The sequence below is a fragment of the Nycticebus coucang genome, chromosome X, assembly GCF_027406575.1.
Source record: "Nycticebus coucang isolate mNycCou1 chromosome X, mNycCou1.pri, whole genome shotgun sequence".
Lineage (NCBI taxonomy): Eukaryota > Metazoa > Chordata > Mammalia > Primates > Lorisidae > Nycticebus > Nycticebus coucang.
This window is the reverse complement of record NC_069804.1, coordinates 165,640,468-165,657,730: the sequence shown is the minus strand read 5'-3', so window position 1 is coordinate 165,657,730 and position 17,263 is coordinate 165,640,468. Positions and strand designations below refer to the sequence as shown.

The window sequence follows — 17,263 nt, the reverse complement described above, 5'->3', positions numbered from 1 at the left end:
ATCTTTTAGGCTGTGCATATGTTCTTGAATTGTGAACAACAGGCAGTATTACTGACTGTAACCTAGGGGAGGATATTCATGACCAAACCTTGAAGAGAAAACACACAATGGAAACACACAGACCTATATCATCTATGGATTTGATATTCTTACCCTGAATGCTTGACTATTTCTCAAGCTCAAGAGCACCTGGTGGTGCAGAGGGCATGATTTTTCACACTGTGCTAATGGAATTGAGCTTCCGGCTGCCAAAAGTATGATAGTAGCATCCAGATTTCAGTTTTAAAATCTATGGCTGGGGGAGGACAGCAAGATGGCAGCCGAGTAACAGCTTCCTTGCATCTGGGCATCGTGAGTCCGGGGAGATAGGACTCCAGGCATCTCTGGCTGGTGGGATCTGCCTATCATCACCCCTGCGAGGATACAGAGAGTCTGCGAGAGACTTCTGGACCCCAAGAGGAGGACTAAAACAGTGGGAAACCGGCAAGTGGTTGTGTGTGTTCAATCCGACTAAACCCGCCCACAACTGTAAGTTCAGTAGCAGCTAGACTGCAAACCAGAAAGGCCTTACCTGTGAACTGTTTTGGTGTCTTTGGACTTGGCACTCAGTTGAACTGCCTTGGGGAGAGCCTGAGCAGGAGTGCGGAGAACTTTGGCCATTGTCTAGGGCCCCAGTCTGAGCCGCTGAGCCACACGGAGCTAATAGTGTTTGGCTATGGGCCACAGGGAGCCATTGTGAGCCATCTGCCCTGGCAAGCTCCGCCCTCATGGTTGCAGAGCTAGAATTGGGTGGGAGCTCATAACCCAGCGACTGAGTATCCTAAGGGTGGGGTCTGAGCCACCTTACAGCCCTAACCCTCAGGGGCAGAGTGAGACTGGTTTTGGCACACTGGGTAAGTGGATAGCCACTCCAGCAGGGATTCCAGCAACATGCACTTTCCTGGGAAAGTTTCTGCTCAGCAAGTTTACAAGCTCAAAGTGCCTTTTAAGTGGGCTGAAGAGAGATTTAGGGTGTCTACCTGCTGGGGTTTGAGAAATCAGCAGCCTCTAGTCGTATCAGAACTGTGACTAACATCTAATACCCCAGAAGACCACGTGTTGCCCAGACAATATTCAACAACATATACGTACTGCTTTGTTTTTGGTTGTGTTTTGTTTCTTCTGGTTTTTTTTTCTTTTTTTTTTTATTTGTTTTTTTTTTTGTTTGTTTGTTTATTTTGATGTTGTTGATGTTGCTTGGCTTTTTAATTTCAACGTTTTCCATACAGATCTTTTTTCTTTCTCAATTTTTCTAGTTTAATTATAATTTCCTATGGCTGCCTTTTTTAATAACTAGAACTTCATTTTTGCTAGTGTTTCTACCAACACTATTTGGTTTTTCACCCAATTTTATCCCGTAAAGTTTTCTGTTAGCTTGTTTTGGTTTGATTTATAGCATTTTTGTCTTTCCTCTCTACTTGGTGGAGATGGCGTACTGTGTCTGATTAGGTTAGCAAAGAGCTGCTGACCTCAAGGTAACTAGCCAACTGAGCACCCCCAGAAGGTGGGGTTTTTTTAAGGTTGTGTCAAAGTACCCTACTGTACACCTATATTGCTCTGTCTCCCTCTTTCCGTGCCTCTCTTCTTTTTGTCAATATTACTTTTACCCACCCCCCTCCTTTCTCTATTTTTTTTCTCTTCACTCGGTCCTCCTTTCTTTCATCCCTTTCTTACTCTTCAACCTTCTCACCCTTCTGGTCCTGTACCAAAAGGACTCATCTAACCCTTAGTCCACAGGCACGAGAACTTAAAAAGCAAGAGGAAGTGAAAGGAAAATTAGGTCAAGGAAACAGATGAAAGAAATCACTCATGAGGAAGAATCAGCAGAAAACTCCAGGCAACATGAAGAACCAGTCCAGAACAACCCCTCCAAGGGACCATGAGGTAGCTACTGCAGAAGATTCCACCTGTAAAGAAATGTTAGGAATGACACAAAGGGAATTCAGAATACACATGATGAAAACAATGAAATAAATGATGGAAACAATGAAGGAAACTGCTAATAAAGTGGAAAATAACCAAAAGGAAATCCAAAAACAGAATCAAATAAGAGATGAATGATATGAAGAATATAAAAAGGATATAGCAGAGCTGAAGGAACTGAAACAGTCAATTAGCGAACTTAAAGATGCAATGGAAAGTATCAGCAACAGGTTAGACCATGCAGAAGAAAGAATTTCAGAGATAGAAGACAAATTTCTTGAGATAACTCAGATAGTAAAAAGGCAGAAAAGAAGAGAGAGAAAGCAGAACGGTCACTGTCAGAATTATGGGACTTTATGAAGCGTTCCAACATACGAGTTATAGGAATTCCAGAAGGGGAAGAAGAATGCCCCAGAGGAATGGAAGCCATACTAGAGAATATTATACAAGAAAATTTCCCAAATATCACCAAAGATTCTGACACACTGCTTTCAGAGGGATATCAGACCCCAGGTCGCCTCAACTCTAACTGAGCCTCTCCAAAACACATTGTGATGAACCTGTCCAAAGTCAAGACAAAAGGAAAGATTCTGCAAGCTGCCAGGAGTAAGTGCCAGTTGACCTACAGGGGCAAATCCATCAGAGTGACTGCAGACTTCTCTAATGAAACTTTCCAAGCAAGAAGACAATGGTCATCTACCTTTAATATACTTAAACAGAACAATTTCCAGCCCAGAATTCTGTACCCTGATAAGCTAAGCTTCAAAATTGACGGAGAAATCAAATCATTTACAGATATACAAACATTGAGGAAATTCGCCACAACAAGACCAGCTCTACAGGAAATACGTCAACCTGTTCTGCACACTGACCACCACAATGGATCAGCAGCAAAGTAAGAACTCAGAAATTAAAGGAAAGAACCTAACCTCCACACTGATGCAAAAGATAAAACTAAGAAATGGACTCTCACAAAATAAGACGAATAGAATACTACCACACTTATCAATTATCTCAATAAATGTTAATGGCTTGAATTCCTCACTGAAGAGACATAGATTGGCTGACTGGATTAAAAAACACAAGCCATCCATTTGCTGTCTGCAAGAAACACACCTGGCTTCAAAAGACAAATTAAAGCTCTGAGTCAAGGGTTGGAAGACAATTTTTCAGGCAAATGGCATTCAGAAGAAAAGAGGAGTTGCAATCTTATTTTCAGATTCATGTGGACTTAAAGCAACTAAAGTCAAAAAAGACAAGATGGTCACTTTATATTGGTCAAGGGAAAAATACAACAAGAAGTGTTTCAATTCTAAATATTTATGAACCCAATTTAAATGCTCCCAAATTCTTGAAACAGACCTTACTCAGTCTGAGCAATATGATATCTGATAATACCATAATAACAGGGGACTTTAACACACCTCTTACAGAGCTGGACAGATCCTCTAAACAGAAATTAAACAAGGATATAAGAGATTTAAATGAGACCCTAGAACAACTGTGCTTGATAGACGCATATAGAACACTCCATCCCAAAGATAAAGAATATACATTCTTCTCATAACCCCATGGAACATTCTCCAAAATTGATCATATCCTGAGACACAAAACAAATATCAACAGAATCAAAACAATTGAAATTTTACCTTGTATCTTCTCAGACCATAAGGCACTAAAGGTGGAACTCAACTCTAACAAAAACGCTCGACCCCACACAAAGGCATGGGAATTAAACAATCTTCTGTTGAATAACAGATGGGTGCAGGAAGAAATAAAACAGGAAATCATTAACTTCCTTGAGCATAACAACAATGAAGACACAAGCTACCAAAACCTGTGGGATACTGCAAAAGCAGTTTTGAGAGGAAAATTCATCGCTTTAGATGCCTACATTCGAAAAACAGAAAGAGAGCACATCAACAATCTCACAAGCCTTCTTATGGAGTTGGAAAAAGAAGAACAATCTAAGTCTAATGTCAGTAGAAGAAAAGAAATCTCCAAAATCAAATCAGAGATCAATGAAATTGAAAACAAAAGAATCATTCAGAAAATTAATGAAGCAAGGAGTTGGTTTTTTGAAAAAATAAATAAAATAATAAACCATTGGCCAGACTAACGAGAAATAGAAAAGTTAAATCTCTAGTAACCTCAATCAGAAATGATAAATGGGAAATAACAACTGATCCCACAGAGATACAAGAGATCATCTCTGAATACTACCAGAAACTCTATGCCCAGAAATTTGACAATGTGAAAGAAATGGATCAATATTTGGAATCACACCCTCTCCCTAGACTTAGCCAGGAAGAAATAGAGCTCCTGAACAGACCAATTTCAAGCACTGAGATCAAAGAAACAATAAAAAATCTAACAACCAAAAAATGCTCTGGTCCAGATTCACACCAGAATTCTATCAAACCTTCAAGGAAGAGCTTAGTCCTGTACTGCAGAAATTATTCCAAAAAATTGAGGAACAAGGAATCTTCCCCAACACATTCTATGAAGCAAACATCAACCTGATACCAAAACCAGGAAAAGACCCAAACAAAAAGGAGAATTTCAGACCAATCTCACTCATGAACATAGATGCAAAAATTCTCAACAAAATCCTAGCCAAAAGATTACAGCTTATCATCAAAAAAGTCATTCATCGTGATCAAGTAGGCTTCATCCCAGGGATGCAAGGCTGGTTTAACATACGCAAGTCCATAAACGTTACCCACCATATTAACAGAGGCAAAAATAAAGATCACATGATCCTCTCAATAGATGCAGAAAAAGCATTTGATAAAATCCAGCATCCTTTTCTAATTAGAACACTGAAGAGTATAGGCATAGGTGGCACATTTCTAAAACTGATTGAAGCTATCTATGACAAACCCACAGCTAATATTTTACTGAATGGAGTAAAACTGAAAGCTTTTCCTCTTGGAACTGGAACCAGACAAGGTTGTCTTCTGTCACCTTTACTATTCAACACAGTGCTGGAAGTTCTAGCCAATACAATTAGGCAAGACAAGGAAATAAAGGGAATCCAAATGGGAACAGAGGAGGTCAAACTCTCCCTCTTTGCTGACGACATGATCTTATACTTAGAGAACCCCAAAGACTCAACCACAAGACTCCTAGAAGTCATCAAAAAATACAGTCATGTTTCAGGATATAAAATCGAGGTTACAAGTCAGTAGCCTTTGTATACACCAATAACAGTCAAGATGAGAAGCTAACTAAGGACACAACTCCCTTCACCATAGTTTCAAAGAAAATGAAATACCTAGGAATATACCTAATGAAGGAGGTGAAGGACCTCTATAAAGAAAATTATGAAATCCTCAGAAAAGAAATAGCAGAGGATATTAACAGATGGAAGAACATACCATGCTCATGGATGGGAAGAATCAACATTGTTAAAATGTCTATACTTCCCAAAGCAATCTACCTATTCAATGCCATTCGTATCAAAATACCAACATTGTACTTTCGAGATTTGGAGAAAATGATTCTGCATTTTGTATGGAACTGGAAAAAACCCCGTATAGCTAAGGCAGTTCTTAGTAATAAAAATAAAGCTGGGGGCATCAGCATACCAGATTTTAGTCTGTACTACAAAGCCACTGTGGTCAAGACAGCATGGTATTGGCACAAAAACAGAGACATAGACACTTGGAATCGAATTGAAAACCAAGAAATGAAACTAACATCTTACAACCACCTAATCTTTGATAAACCAAACAAGAACATACCTTGGGGGAAAGACTCCCTATTCAATAAATGGTGTTGGGAGAACTGGATGTCTACAAGTAAAAGACTGAAACTGGACCCACAGCTTTCCCCACTCACAAAAATTGATTCAAGATGGATAAAGGACTTAAACTTAAGGCATGAAACAATAAATATCCTCCAAGAAAGCATAGGAAAAACACTGGAAGATATTGGCCTGGGGGAAGACTTCATGAAGAAGTCTGCCATGGCAATTGCAACAACAACAAAAATAAAGAAATGGGACTTCATTAAACTGAAAAGCTTCTGTACAGCTAAGGAGACAATAACCAAAGCAAAGAGACAACCTACACAATGGGAAAGGATATTTGCATATTTTCAATCAGACAAAAGCTTGATAACTAGGATCTATAGTGAACTCAAATTAATCCACATGATAAAAGCCAACAATCCCTTATATCAATGGGCAAGAGACATGAATAGAACCTTCTCTAAAGATGACAGACGAATGGCTAACAAACACATGAAAAAATGTTCATCATCTCTGTATATTAGAGAAATGCAAATCAAAACAACCCTGAGATATCGTCTAACCCCAGTGAGAATGGCCCACATCACAGAATATGAAAACTGCAGATGCTGGCGTGGATGTGGAGAGAAGGGAACACTTTTACACTGCTGGTGGGACTGCAAACTAGTACAACCTTTCTGGAAGGAAGTATGGAGAAACCTCAAAGCACTCAAGCTAGACCTCCCATTTGATCCTGCAATCCCATTACTGGGCATCTACCCAGAAGGAAAAAAATCCTTTTATCATAAGGACACTTGTACTAGACTGTTGATTGCAGCTCAATTTACAATCGCCAAAATGTGGAAACAGCCTAAATGCCCACCAACCCAGGAATGGATTAACAAGCTGTGGTATATGTACACCATGGAATACTATTCAGCTATTAAAAAAAATGGTGACTTTACATCCTTCGTATTAACCTGGATGGAAGTGGAAGACATTATTCTTAGTAAAGCATCTCAAGAATGGGGAAGCATGAACCCTATGTACTCAATTTTCATATGAGGACAATTAATGACAATTAAGGTTATGGGGGGTAGGAAAAGCAGAAAGAGGGACGGAGGGAGGTGGGTGGGGCCTTGGTGTGTGTCACACTTTATGGGGGCAAGACATGATTGCAAGAGGGACTTTACCTAGCAATTGCAATCAGTGTAACCTGGCTTATTGTACCCTCAATGAATCCCTAACAATAAAAAAAAAAAAAAGAAAAAAAAGAAATCTATGGCTGGGGCCAGGCACAGTGGCTCATGCCTGTAATCCCAGCACTCTGGGAGGCCGAGGCCAGTGGATTGCCTGAGCTCACCTGTTTGAGAGCAGCCTGAGCAAGAGCGAGATCCCATCTCTAAAAATAGCTGGGCGTTGTGGCGTTGTGGCGTTGTAGCTACTTGGGAGGCTGAGGCAAGAGAATCACTTGAGCCCAAGAGTTTGAGGTTGCTGTGAGCTATGATGCCAAAGCACTCTACAGAGGGTGACAAAGTGAGACTCTGTCTCAAAAAAAAATTAAAATAAAAATAAATAAAACCTATGGCTGATCTTCCTGCCCCACTGGCTGAGTTTCTGTCATGACTGGCAAACACTTTGATGTCACCTCTCCAAATCTGTTGCTTGGTACCACAGTATTAAAATACTTGACATGGTATTTGCTACTATTCCTTGGAGCAAAATAGGTACACATTTTGGCTGTGTGTTTTTAAGGAAACAATATCCCCTGGGAAAATAGCAGGATGGCCAGTGACAACGTTTTCTGCAAAAATGATATTTCCCAATTAACTCCAACTATTATTGACTAAGGAGCTTCCATAACCCATGCCTTTCGCTGTGCTTCCACATGACCTCCAGAACATATCTGTAGGTTAATTAGCTAGAGTCTGATAGATGCTTGTGGGCAGGGAAAGTTTTTTTCATATGCACTATTACCTTTCCTGTACCAAGAGGAAGAATGAGACTCCGTACTCTAGTCAACCACCCTAACTGGAAAATACTCACAGTCCTGAAGTTGATACACACTTCAGAGATTCTCCACTCTAGCCCTCTCATTTAAATATAGAGCTAATGTAGCTCCAACTAGGGAAGTGATATGCCCAAGGTCACAGAGTTAGTGACAGAGCTGACAGAGTTAGGGACTTCAGTCAAAGCCTTCCAACTCCAAGTTTAGTGGGGTTTTTTGTTTGTTTGGTTTTAGTTTTTTTAGACCTTGGAAGTAGAACTGAGTTGGGGAGACAACATAATGAAAAAAATATAAGTGGGATGGCACCTGTGGCTCAGTCGGTAAGGCGCCGGCCCCATATACCAAGGGTGGCAGGTTCAAACCTGGCCCCAGCTGAACTGCAACCAAAAAATAGCTGGGCGTTGTGACGGGCGCCTGTAGTCCCAGCTACTCGGGAGGGACTTAAGCCCAGGAGTTGGAGGTTGCTGTGAGCTGTGTGATGCCATGGCACTCTACCAAGGGCCATAAAGTGAAACTCGGTCTCTACCAAAAAAAAAAAAAAAAAAAAGAAAAGAAAAAAATATAAGTGGATAAGGCATTCCTACAGGCAGCACCAAGAAGGTGGGAGAATGACTACAGCCAGGCTACTAAAGGTGGTCTGTTTGGGGGGGAACTGGAGTCTACTTTGGTCTTTTAGAAAGTGGTCTCCCAAAGACCATTGCTCCTTCGTCTAACCAGGTGCACAGAATGCAGCGTCGTCATAACATCAACTTGAAATTCTTAAGTTCTTCTTCATTTTTCCTTTCTCTTTATTTTAAGCCCATAGACCAATCCTTTTCCTACATTTTCTCTCCCAACACCCCATCCCCACCTCCACGTCTGTCTCTACCTATGGAAGAAGGTGAACCTGTAAGAGTATTCTTGGTAGGGTGCTGTAGTCCTGATGAGAGTCAAAAGACCTGAGTTCTGGCCCCAGTTCTACTGCAGATGGGCTGAGTGACTATCTATAAGACATTTTCCTTTTCCTTGATTAAGGTTCTGTAAAACGAGAGGAATGAACTAAATAATATCTAAGGTTCTTTTTGGTTTCAATGATCTGTGACAATTGTTTTTAATTACCCATGATTTTTTTTAAACTCCAGTCTCTCTCTTCTCTATTAATTGAATCCATCAGATTTGCACATACTAAGTTCCCTGAGGCTGGAAACAGCTTACACATGCTCTTTGCATACATTCTCAGCCAAGAATGAGCCCTGGTATATCCATGTGCATATGCACTGAGTTTTGAGGAGGAAGGTCTCACATTAAGTCAATATCTCTGGTATTAAAAGACAGACAATGGACACTATTCAGGTGACGGGCACACCATCACATTACATTACAAAAGCTTTCCATGTAACAAAAACATTTGTACTCTCTTAGTATTTTGAAATAAAATAAAATAAAACATTTGTATTCTTTTAGTACTTTGAAATAAAATAAAATAAATGTAGACAACAGAGCCATTTTTCTCACCATGTGGGAAGCTTATTTCTGAAGGAATGCCTTGTGCACAGCCTAAAGATTTGAAAGTGGAATTTGTTGCAGTCGACTTGAGGGATGGTGTCAACAGTTTGTGCTCAAAGGTTTTCTTTAGTCCTTCCTGTTTATACCCAATATTTATCCCACACCAGCTGCTCCCATCTGAAATGACACCAGAAAAAGTTAAAACTATAAAACTCATCAAATTCTACACATAAAAAGGGTGAATTTTATGTTATGTAAATTATACTTTGATCATCCTGTTTAAAAAAATATAAAACTGAATGCACATGGTGTACTTTCTGGGTGTCTTAAGGAGCCAATTTTTCTATGAAGCTGTGAGAAGTAAGTTTGTACTATAATGTGGGGTGTAGGAAGAGCCATTTCACTTACTAAGGATGTATGCTTTCCCTAGAGCAAAAGGACCAGCCAGTTTCTGACAGGCCTGGCATAAACATGGGGACCTCAGGGTTCCTTATAGAATCTTACAGTTCAAGTGCTGCCGTCCCTAAAGGAAATTAACTGGGCTTTGTATTGAGACAGAGAGAAGCTGCCTGAATTGGATGGAAGATCCTTGTGATTCAGAGAACATCAGTTGTCTATGCTGGAGACATTCTCAAGGGAAGGATCAGTGTTAAGAGGCAACATTGGTCCACTCTGTCTCCTACTTTTCAGGAAAGCCATCAGTCCAGCTGAGCAGCCCACTGTCCAGGTGGCTTAGGAATGCTGACAAGTTCTCTCCACCTTTACCACAACTCCTCGCTTCCTACATCCACTCAACCTACAGCTGGCTATTGGCCAGAAGCTGCTGTGACCTAGTGCTTGGAGCATGGTTGGCACTCAATCAATGTTCTTTCAATTGAATTGAGACTGAGATGACAGCAAGGACAAGCAATCCAGGGAATCTGGGCCAGAGCAAAAACTTCTCTTGGTTAAAATATGGCCCGAGTCATGTTCTTCACTTGACTTCATTCACCTCAGCTCAAACGCACAAATCATTTTCATGACATGGAAACAGCATCTATTTGAAGCTGATGCAATATGAATTCAAGTTAGGAGACAAGCTAATCTGATCTGTTTCATAAAATATGTACAATTCAAACTTTACCCAACCTGGAATCTTACCAGAAGAGTTATCCAGTCGCAACCACCCACAACAGAGGTGCATCTGCCACTGCTCCCGCACACTCTTCTTCATCACACAGTGAAACACAAAGATGAGGAACCCTAAGCCAGGAGAAGAAGGTCAGTCTTTTTCAGCTTTCTTCACCAGTACCCGTGCTCAGACCTACTCCTGTCACCACAGATACTACTTCTGAGGAACCCCTGGACCATTACTGCCTTTCTTTTTTTAATTTAATTTTTAATTAAAATCATAACTGTATACATTTATGGGGTACAATGTGGTGATTTTATATACAATGTGGAATGCTTAAATCAAACTGATTAACATAACCATCACCTCACTTACTTATTTTTTGCAGTAAGACAGTTACAAGTTACTCCTAGTTATTTGGAAATATACCCTTGCATTGTGCGCATTAGGTGAGATCCCACCAAATGCCCTTCCTCTTCCCACCAGCAGCCCTCCCCTCTTCTCCTCTCCCGTCCTCCTTGCTAGACTATATTTGTGTTTTATCATTCATGTGAGTGTGTAAGTGTTTCTATATTGGTTTCATAATAGTATTGAATACTTTGGATACTTTTTTCCCATTCTTGAGACACTACTAAGAAGAACATGTTCCAACTCCATCCAGGTAAACATAAAAGATATAAAGTCCCCTTTTGTGGCTGAATAGTATTCCATGGTATACATAGACCACAATTTGTTAATCCATTCATGGGTCAGTGGGCATTTGGGTTGCCTCCATAATTTGGCAATTATGAATTGGGCTGCAGTAAACATTCTGGTGCAAATGTCTTTGTAGTAAAATGATTTTTGTTCTTCTGGGTAGATACTTAGTAATGGGATTTCGGGATCAAATGAAAGTTCAACTTTTAGTTCTTTGAAGATTCTCCATACTTCTTTCCATAAAGGTTGTATCAGTTTGCAATACCTCCAGCACTGTAGAAGTGTTCCCTTTTCTTCACATCCATGCCCGCATCTGCAGTTTGGGGACTTTGTGATGTAGGCTAATCTTACTAGAGTTAGGTTATATCTCAGAGTGGTCTTGATTTGCATTTCTCTGATGATTAAAGACAATGAGCATTTTGTCATGTGTTTTTTGGCCATTTGTCTGTCATCTTCAGAGAAGTTTCTGGAGTTGTTTGTTTTATTGATTAATTTGAGTTCTCTATAGATTCTAGTTATCAGACCTTTGTTGAAATCACTATATAAAAGATCTAAATTTAAGACCTGAAACTATAAAAATTCTAGAAGAGAGTGCAGGGAAAACACTTGAAGATATTGACCTGGGAAAATATTTTATGAGGAAGATGCCCCGGCAATTGCAGCAACAGTAAAAATAAATTACTGGGATTTGATCAAGCTAAAAAGCTTCTGCATAGCTAAGGGCATTAAAACTAAAGCAAACAGACAGCCTTCAGAATGGGAGAAGATTTTTGCATTACTGCCTTCTTATCTCATCCTTCCAACCTCTCTACCAAAGGCAGTGATAGCAAAAAAGTCTGTATCTAGACTTCATGTCAACCACTGTCTTGCCCCTGAGTTGCTGTCCATGTTAGAGCTTGAGAGATAAGGCTTGCTATGGTGGCCAGCCTCCGAGATGCCATCTTGGCATTCATACCCGTGTGAAGTCTCCTTCCACATTGTACCAATAGAATATGGCAGAAGTGATGGCATTCCACTTCTTAGATTAGGTTAGAAAAGACATTGGGTTCTCAAAAAAAAGAAAGACAAGACATTGGGTTCTCACTCTCTCTCCCTCTTCTCCCTCCCACTCTCTCTCTCCCATCTCTCTCCTCATTAACTCTGAAGGAAGCCATGTATTTTGTCTTGAGAACATCCTGCTGAGGAATTGAGGCTTCCAGTCCACAGCCTTGTGAGTGAGCCTTCCTGGAAGAAGATACTCCAGTCAAATTTTCAGATGACTACAGCCTTGGATGATAGCTTGACTGTAACTTTGTGAGAGTCTCTGAGCTAGAAACACCAAGCTAAGCTGCTCCAGAATTCCTTACCCCCAGAAACTTTGTGAGATACTATATGTTCGTTGTTTTAAGCTGCTGAAATTTGGGGTAACTTTTTACATGGCAATCAATGTCTAATGCACATGCTCTCTGGAACTGCTACATCGTGTGGAAACCGTGTATTTGGTTCACTCAGTTTCCACTGCCTGCCCTGATTTTGTCATGTAAGTGGGAGGTAGGAGCTGAAGTTATCTATCACCAATGCCAGCCATTTCTTATACCCACCCCCTAACATATCTCTTTAGGACATAAAACCGTGACTTAAGATGATCCCAATTGCACATTTCTTGTGCAATGTGATTTCCTAAAGTTGGAGGATGGAATTGGCAGAAAATAACTCCTGTCAATAGCCTGACTTTTATCTATGGTCTCTACCAAAAGTTGTTATCCACAAACTTTTCCTAGATCCCTCAAACTGCAACTCATCTTTCCCACTTTTAAACTCCCATAACATTTTGTTTCTTATATTATTTGCTACATTTAGTGCTATTATTCTCTTGTTGCCTATCTCTCCACTTAGCTGTTGAGTCTCTGAGGGCTGAGGTATGTTTCTTTTACATATATATATATATATATATATATATATCAATTTTCCCTTTGCCTCAAGTACCAAGTGTGGTGGCTCAATAGATGTTTGTTGATTTGAACTCCAAGGCACTTGGTACACAAACTCTCACAACCTTAACAATGCCTTCTCAAGCCTCAAAATATTTATTTTGGCCCAAGTACAATTTGGAAACCCTTATTCTCTATACAGTTTGTCTCCACATTGGCTGGTTATCCTGACGGTAAATGATTGGGAGGAAAAAAGTCTTAACTCATTGCCAGCTGAGCACAAGTCAGTAGTGAGTGCCCCCAAAGCTAATTTTAAAACAACATTTAGTGGAAGTAAGGAATCTTGATTAAGGTGGGTGAGAGTCTCTCTCGCCTTGTTTGTCCATATCTCCCATCACCACTATGTTCAGTTTGGTAAGCTTTAAATTTTTTTGTATGTTTGTTTGTTTGTGACATAGTCTCACTTTGTCACCCTTGGTAGAGTGCTATGGCATCACAGTTCACAGCAACCTCAAACTCTTTGGCTCAAGGGATCCTCTTGCCTCAAGTTTTCATTTTTAGGAGAGACAGGGGTCTCACTTTTGCTCAGGCTAGTCTCAAACTCCTGAGCTCAAGTGATCCATCCTCCCAGAGTGCTAGGACTACAGGCATGAGCCACTGTGCCCAGCCATTAAGCTTTGTTTTAAGAGGATGATGACAAAAAGAAATATTCTAAAATAGAGTAGACAAGAGAGTGATGAACTTGAGGAAAAGCCAGAAGAACTCGGGTATTGCATCTGGATTAGCAAAACCTTGGGAGTGGAAAATATAGAGTGAGGAGAGATGACAGCTATAGCCACAGATCCAAAAGAACTGTCATGAAAAGGCCAAATTAGGCTTGTTCTCTGTGGTTGCTAGAGAGAACTCAGAGTCTGAGAAGTCTGGTAAATTTGACCTAGGTCCCAGAGCCATTACTGAACTGACATAATCAGGACTGAAGACAAGCGGTCTGGCTTCAGAGCTCAAGGTCTAACCATTGTACTATACTAGCCTTGGGTAAGGAAGAGTGGTATAAGAATCAGAGTTGATTACAGGTTAAATGCTCTGCTTTACAGAATGGTGGCTCTCAGTTCCAGGGAAGTTCCAGGTGGAGGCAAGAGACTTCTTATCACTCAATGGGAAGTTGAATTGGGAAGATCTTAGCTCCCTGGCCCCAGCCCTGAGACTCTCTGATTCCAGGTGGGACGCAGCAATCTGCAGGCTAAAAGGAGTGGCATGTCTCACTAACTCTCCCGAGGGCTTTAGCTCCATTTGTAACCAAACAACTGTGGTGACTAATTCAGCAGCATTCACTGTTTTTCTGAGCAGCAGCCACCTGGAAGGTGGTGCAGCAGCGTGAGGAGAATAAACCCTAGTCTCAGAACAGATAAAACTCCTCCAGCTTCAGCATGAACAAGGGGTGACAGTGACATCAAGCACCTATTACTGCTCTGATTTCCTGCATGGGGTTTAGTTAGTTCTCAGACTTAAAGGTTATTCTGTGAATTCCAATGAGCTGCCTGCCAGCTCTCCCTCTCTGCCTGACAGCCTTCCTTTTTCTTTCCAATAACAGATTGATCTGCTTACTCACTAGAAGAACATAGGCATGAGGGAAGATGTCAGGTTTTTGTCACCTGCATTTTTATGTGTGCATTCCTCCTTCATAAATAGTTCATCATGAGAATAATTTTTTTCCCAAATGACCACAAGCCACTTCTGCTCAGTCAGCATGACCTGTTTCCATGGCTCCTTTCAATGGCTAGTTTGTCCACTTGTTCCATTGCATTTTCGTTTTGAGGTTAGCTGGGTCACATGTGTGTATATAAATTGAATTTGAAGCTCAGGGCCCTGAAAACACCCTCAATATAAGATGGCACATCCTATCTTCATGCAGGATGAGGACTACTTGGTGCTTGATTGACACGAAGCAGAGATAACAGAGACAGCTTGGCTCTGCTGATGCTGGATCTATGGGGCTTTGATTTTAGTCTTTAAGAAACACCCAATTAAATTCTACGTCTACCCATGGCACTCCCTGCTTGCATCCTACTTTTCCCTTCCACCCCAGGAATAGAGCACTTGCTATTTTGAAAACACTCCTGCCTTTCCTCCTTTTCAAGCTTGCAACTGCTTTGCTTTTCGCGTTCTTTAGTTGGCTTTCCTTTAATCTCTTTTTTCATAGAGTGAGCACCTTTAATCCCTCTTTCCATAGAGTGAGCATATTTCTCCTCCGAATCAGTGAGCCAAAGAGAAGCCTGGAGTTATCACCGAGGAGGAAGTCTGCACAAGCGCCTCGTCTCTAATTCATTTCTGTAGACATTCTACACCGAGGCTCCTTAGTTTTTGAAGTTAAAGCATCATGGGAGAGTGTTGAGGTAGACTAGCTCGATGTGGGCCAGGCAGTTCTGTCCAGAGGAAAAGTGCAGAACCATCACCAGAGACTCAGTCAGCATTCCAGAAACAATGAAGTGCCAGTAGCCTGAAAGGGACCCAAGTGAAAGTGGTGTGGAGAATTCCTATAAATTGCATCTTACTACCAGAGGCAATGAAAATGGCATCTAGAGGAGAAACAACACATTTTATGACTTTTGACATTCCAGTTAGAATATGGCAGTATAAGGGTGGCAGAATCTGGTGGGACAGATAGTTCCTGTTGATCCACATCATTCCTCTAAAATGAGATATTTTAAAGTTATAAGATGTAAGGGCAGAAATTATGGCTCATGCTAGATTGCCTTCCTAGCCTCCTGTAGCACTTTGCAAGTGCTTGGCTGAGAACAACTGCATACCAATTTATACTTCCCAAGGTTCCTCAGGGGTTAACACCTACCTCAACAAAGAGTTTTGAAGTTTACATTTAAAGACATTTCTATTTTTTTCATCAGAGCTTTTACCATGCTAATGTATATTATGCTGTTCTATTAATGGGGGAATATAGTTTGTCACATTTCCCAAACTTTTTTGACCATAGAGCTTTTTCCTTGCTGGAGCATCTCATAGGACCACAAGTGGACTGCACTTTAGAGAAAAGAATTCATTGAATGAAAAAAAAAAAAATACTGGAGAGCAGTAAGGGATTTCTTAACTCAATGGAATGTCACAATGACTCCTAGCCTGTCCCAGTCACCCAAATGGACTGGCCAAACTTGTGGATAAAAGTCTGGAGTGGCATTTGAGACTCTCACAAAATCATTCTTCATGTGTCTTCCCTTCAGTATATTTCAATTGTCAAAATCAGGTTAAAATGAACATCAACAATTACTTAGAGCTATATTAGCCAGATCCCTAGCTTTTACTTCCTGTATCTTCTTTGTCTATCATTTAATCACTTCATTGATCGTTTGTTCCTTTCACTAGAATATAGGAAGAAGATTAAAAAGCTACAGAGCCCTTAGCTTAAGATCATCTAAGTCAACCAGCTGTGGGACTTTTAAAGGTCAATTTGTAGCAAACCCAAGACCATACCCACAGCCCTTTGCTCTTACCCTTCATTCCTATATGATACTACAAAAAATTAACCTGGTCCCTTCTCAAAATATTAAGATGTCTGATACAGACATAGACTATGAATTAACAATTTTAATGTTTCTACTGTGCAATTAGTTGCTTTGTTCAACTGGATTGTGCATTTCCAAATATCAACACGAACATGAATGAGTACATCTACAAGCACAATATAATGGTGCAATAAATAAATACTGTAAGAAGTATTACCTATCAGTGTTTGATATAGACATTTCCAACTAGCTAAAGTTGGGTTAGCCATTTGGGCTTCTCCCTCTATCTCTGAGTAGGAAATAGTAGGCATTTAATGAAGTTTAATATCTAGCTAATGTTTCAAACGGCTGCCTGTCCACTCAATGAGAGCAGAGGCCTCTTGGATTTTCTCCTACTTTGGATCTTTGACAGATAAGATTATTTTCCAAAGCACTAAAAGCTTTGGAGGAGCTCTAGCTAGTCACAGAAAAGACAAAGGAGAAGTTACCTTGCAAAGTGTTAAAAATAGCAAAAAGGTACAAGAAAAAGACCCTTACAGGTCCCCAGGCAAAAAAGGCAAACCCCCATGTGAGGCCAAGCAGGAACGTCAGGCTCATTGTGCCTTTGAGATCGTGCAGGATCATCTTCCACCAAGTCCTCTGGCTGTGGGATTTCATGGAATTCACTTGAGCAAGCACAGTGCAAAACATGGAGAAATTCATGAGAAATATGAGGCAAAAATAAGCCACCACGGAGATGTAAAAGATAGAATCATCTTTAATCCAACAACTGTAATAAATAAATAATAAAGAAAGAAAAGAAGACTCTTGTGAATTAGGGTAAGGTAAAGTCCAATTTCTTAA

General features: G+C 40.4%; 1 protein-coding gene across 1 annotated transcript in view; it reads right to left on the bottom strand.

Annotated features, from left to right (window-relative positions):
- The window catches only part of ADGRG4 (adhesion G protein-coupled receptor G4), a 139,871-nt gene that overhangs the window by 308 nt on the left and 122,300 nt on the right, over positions 1-17,263 (bottom strand). Inside the window, exons 20-22 of the mRNA XM_053579107.1 lie at positions 16,909-17,189; positions 10,329-10,430; positions 9,198-9,365 (exon numbers count right to left, since the gene is read on the bottom strand). Of these exons, the coding sequence (XP_053435082.1) occupies positions 9,198-9,365; positions 10,329-10,430; positions 16,909-17,189 (551 nt within the window). The remainder of the gene's footprint in view (positions 1-9,197; positions 9,366-10,328; positions 10,431-16,908; positions 17,190-17,263) is intronic.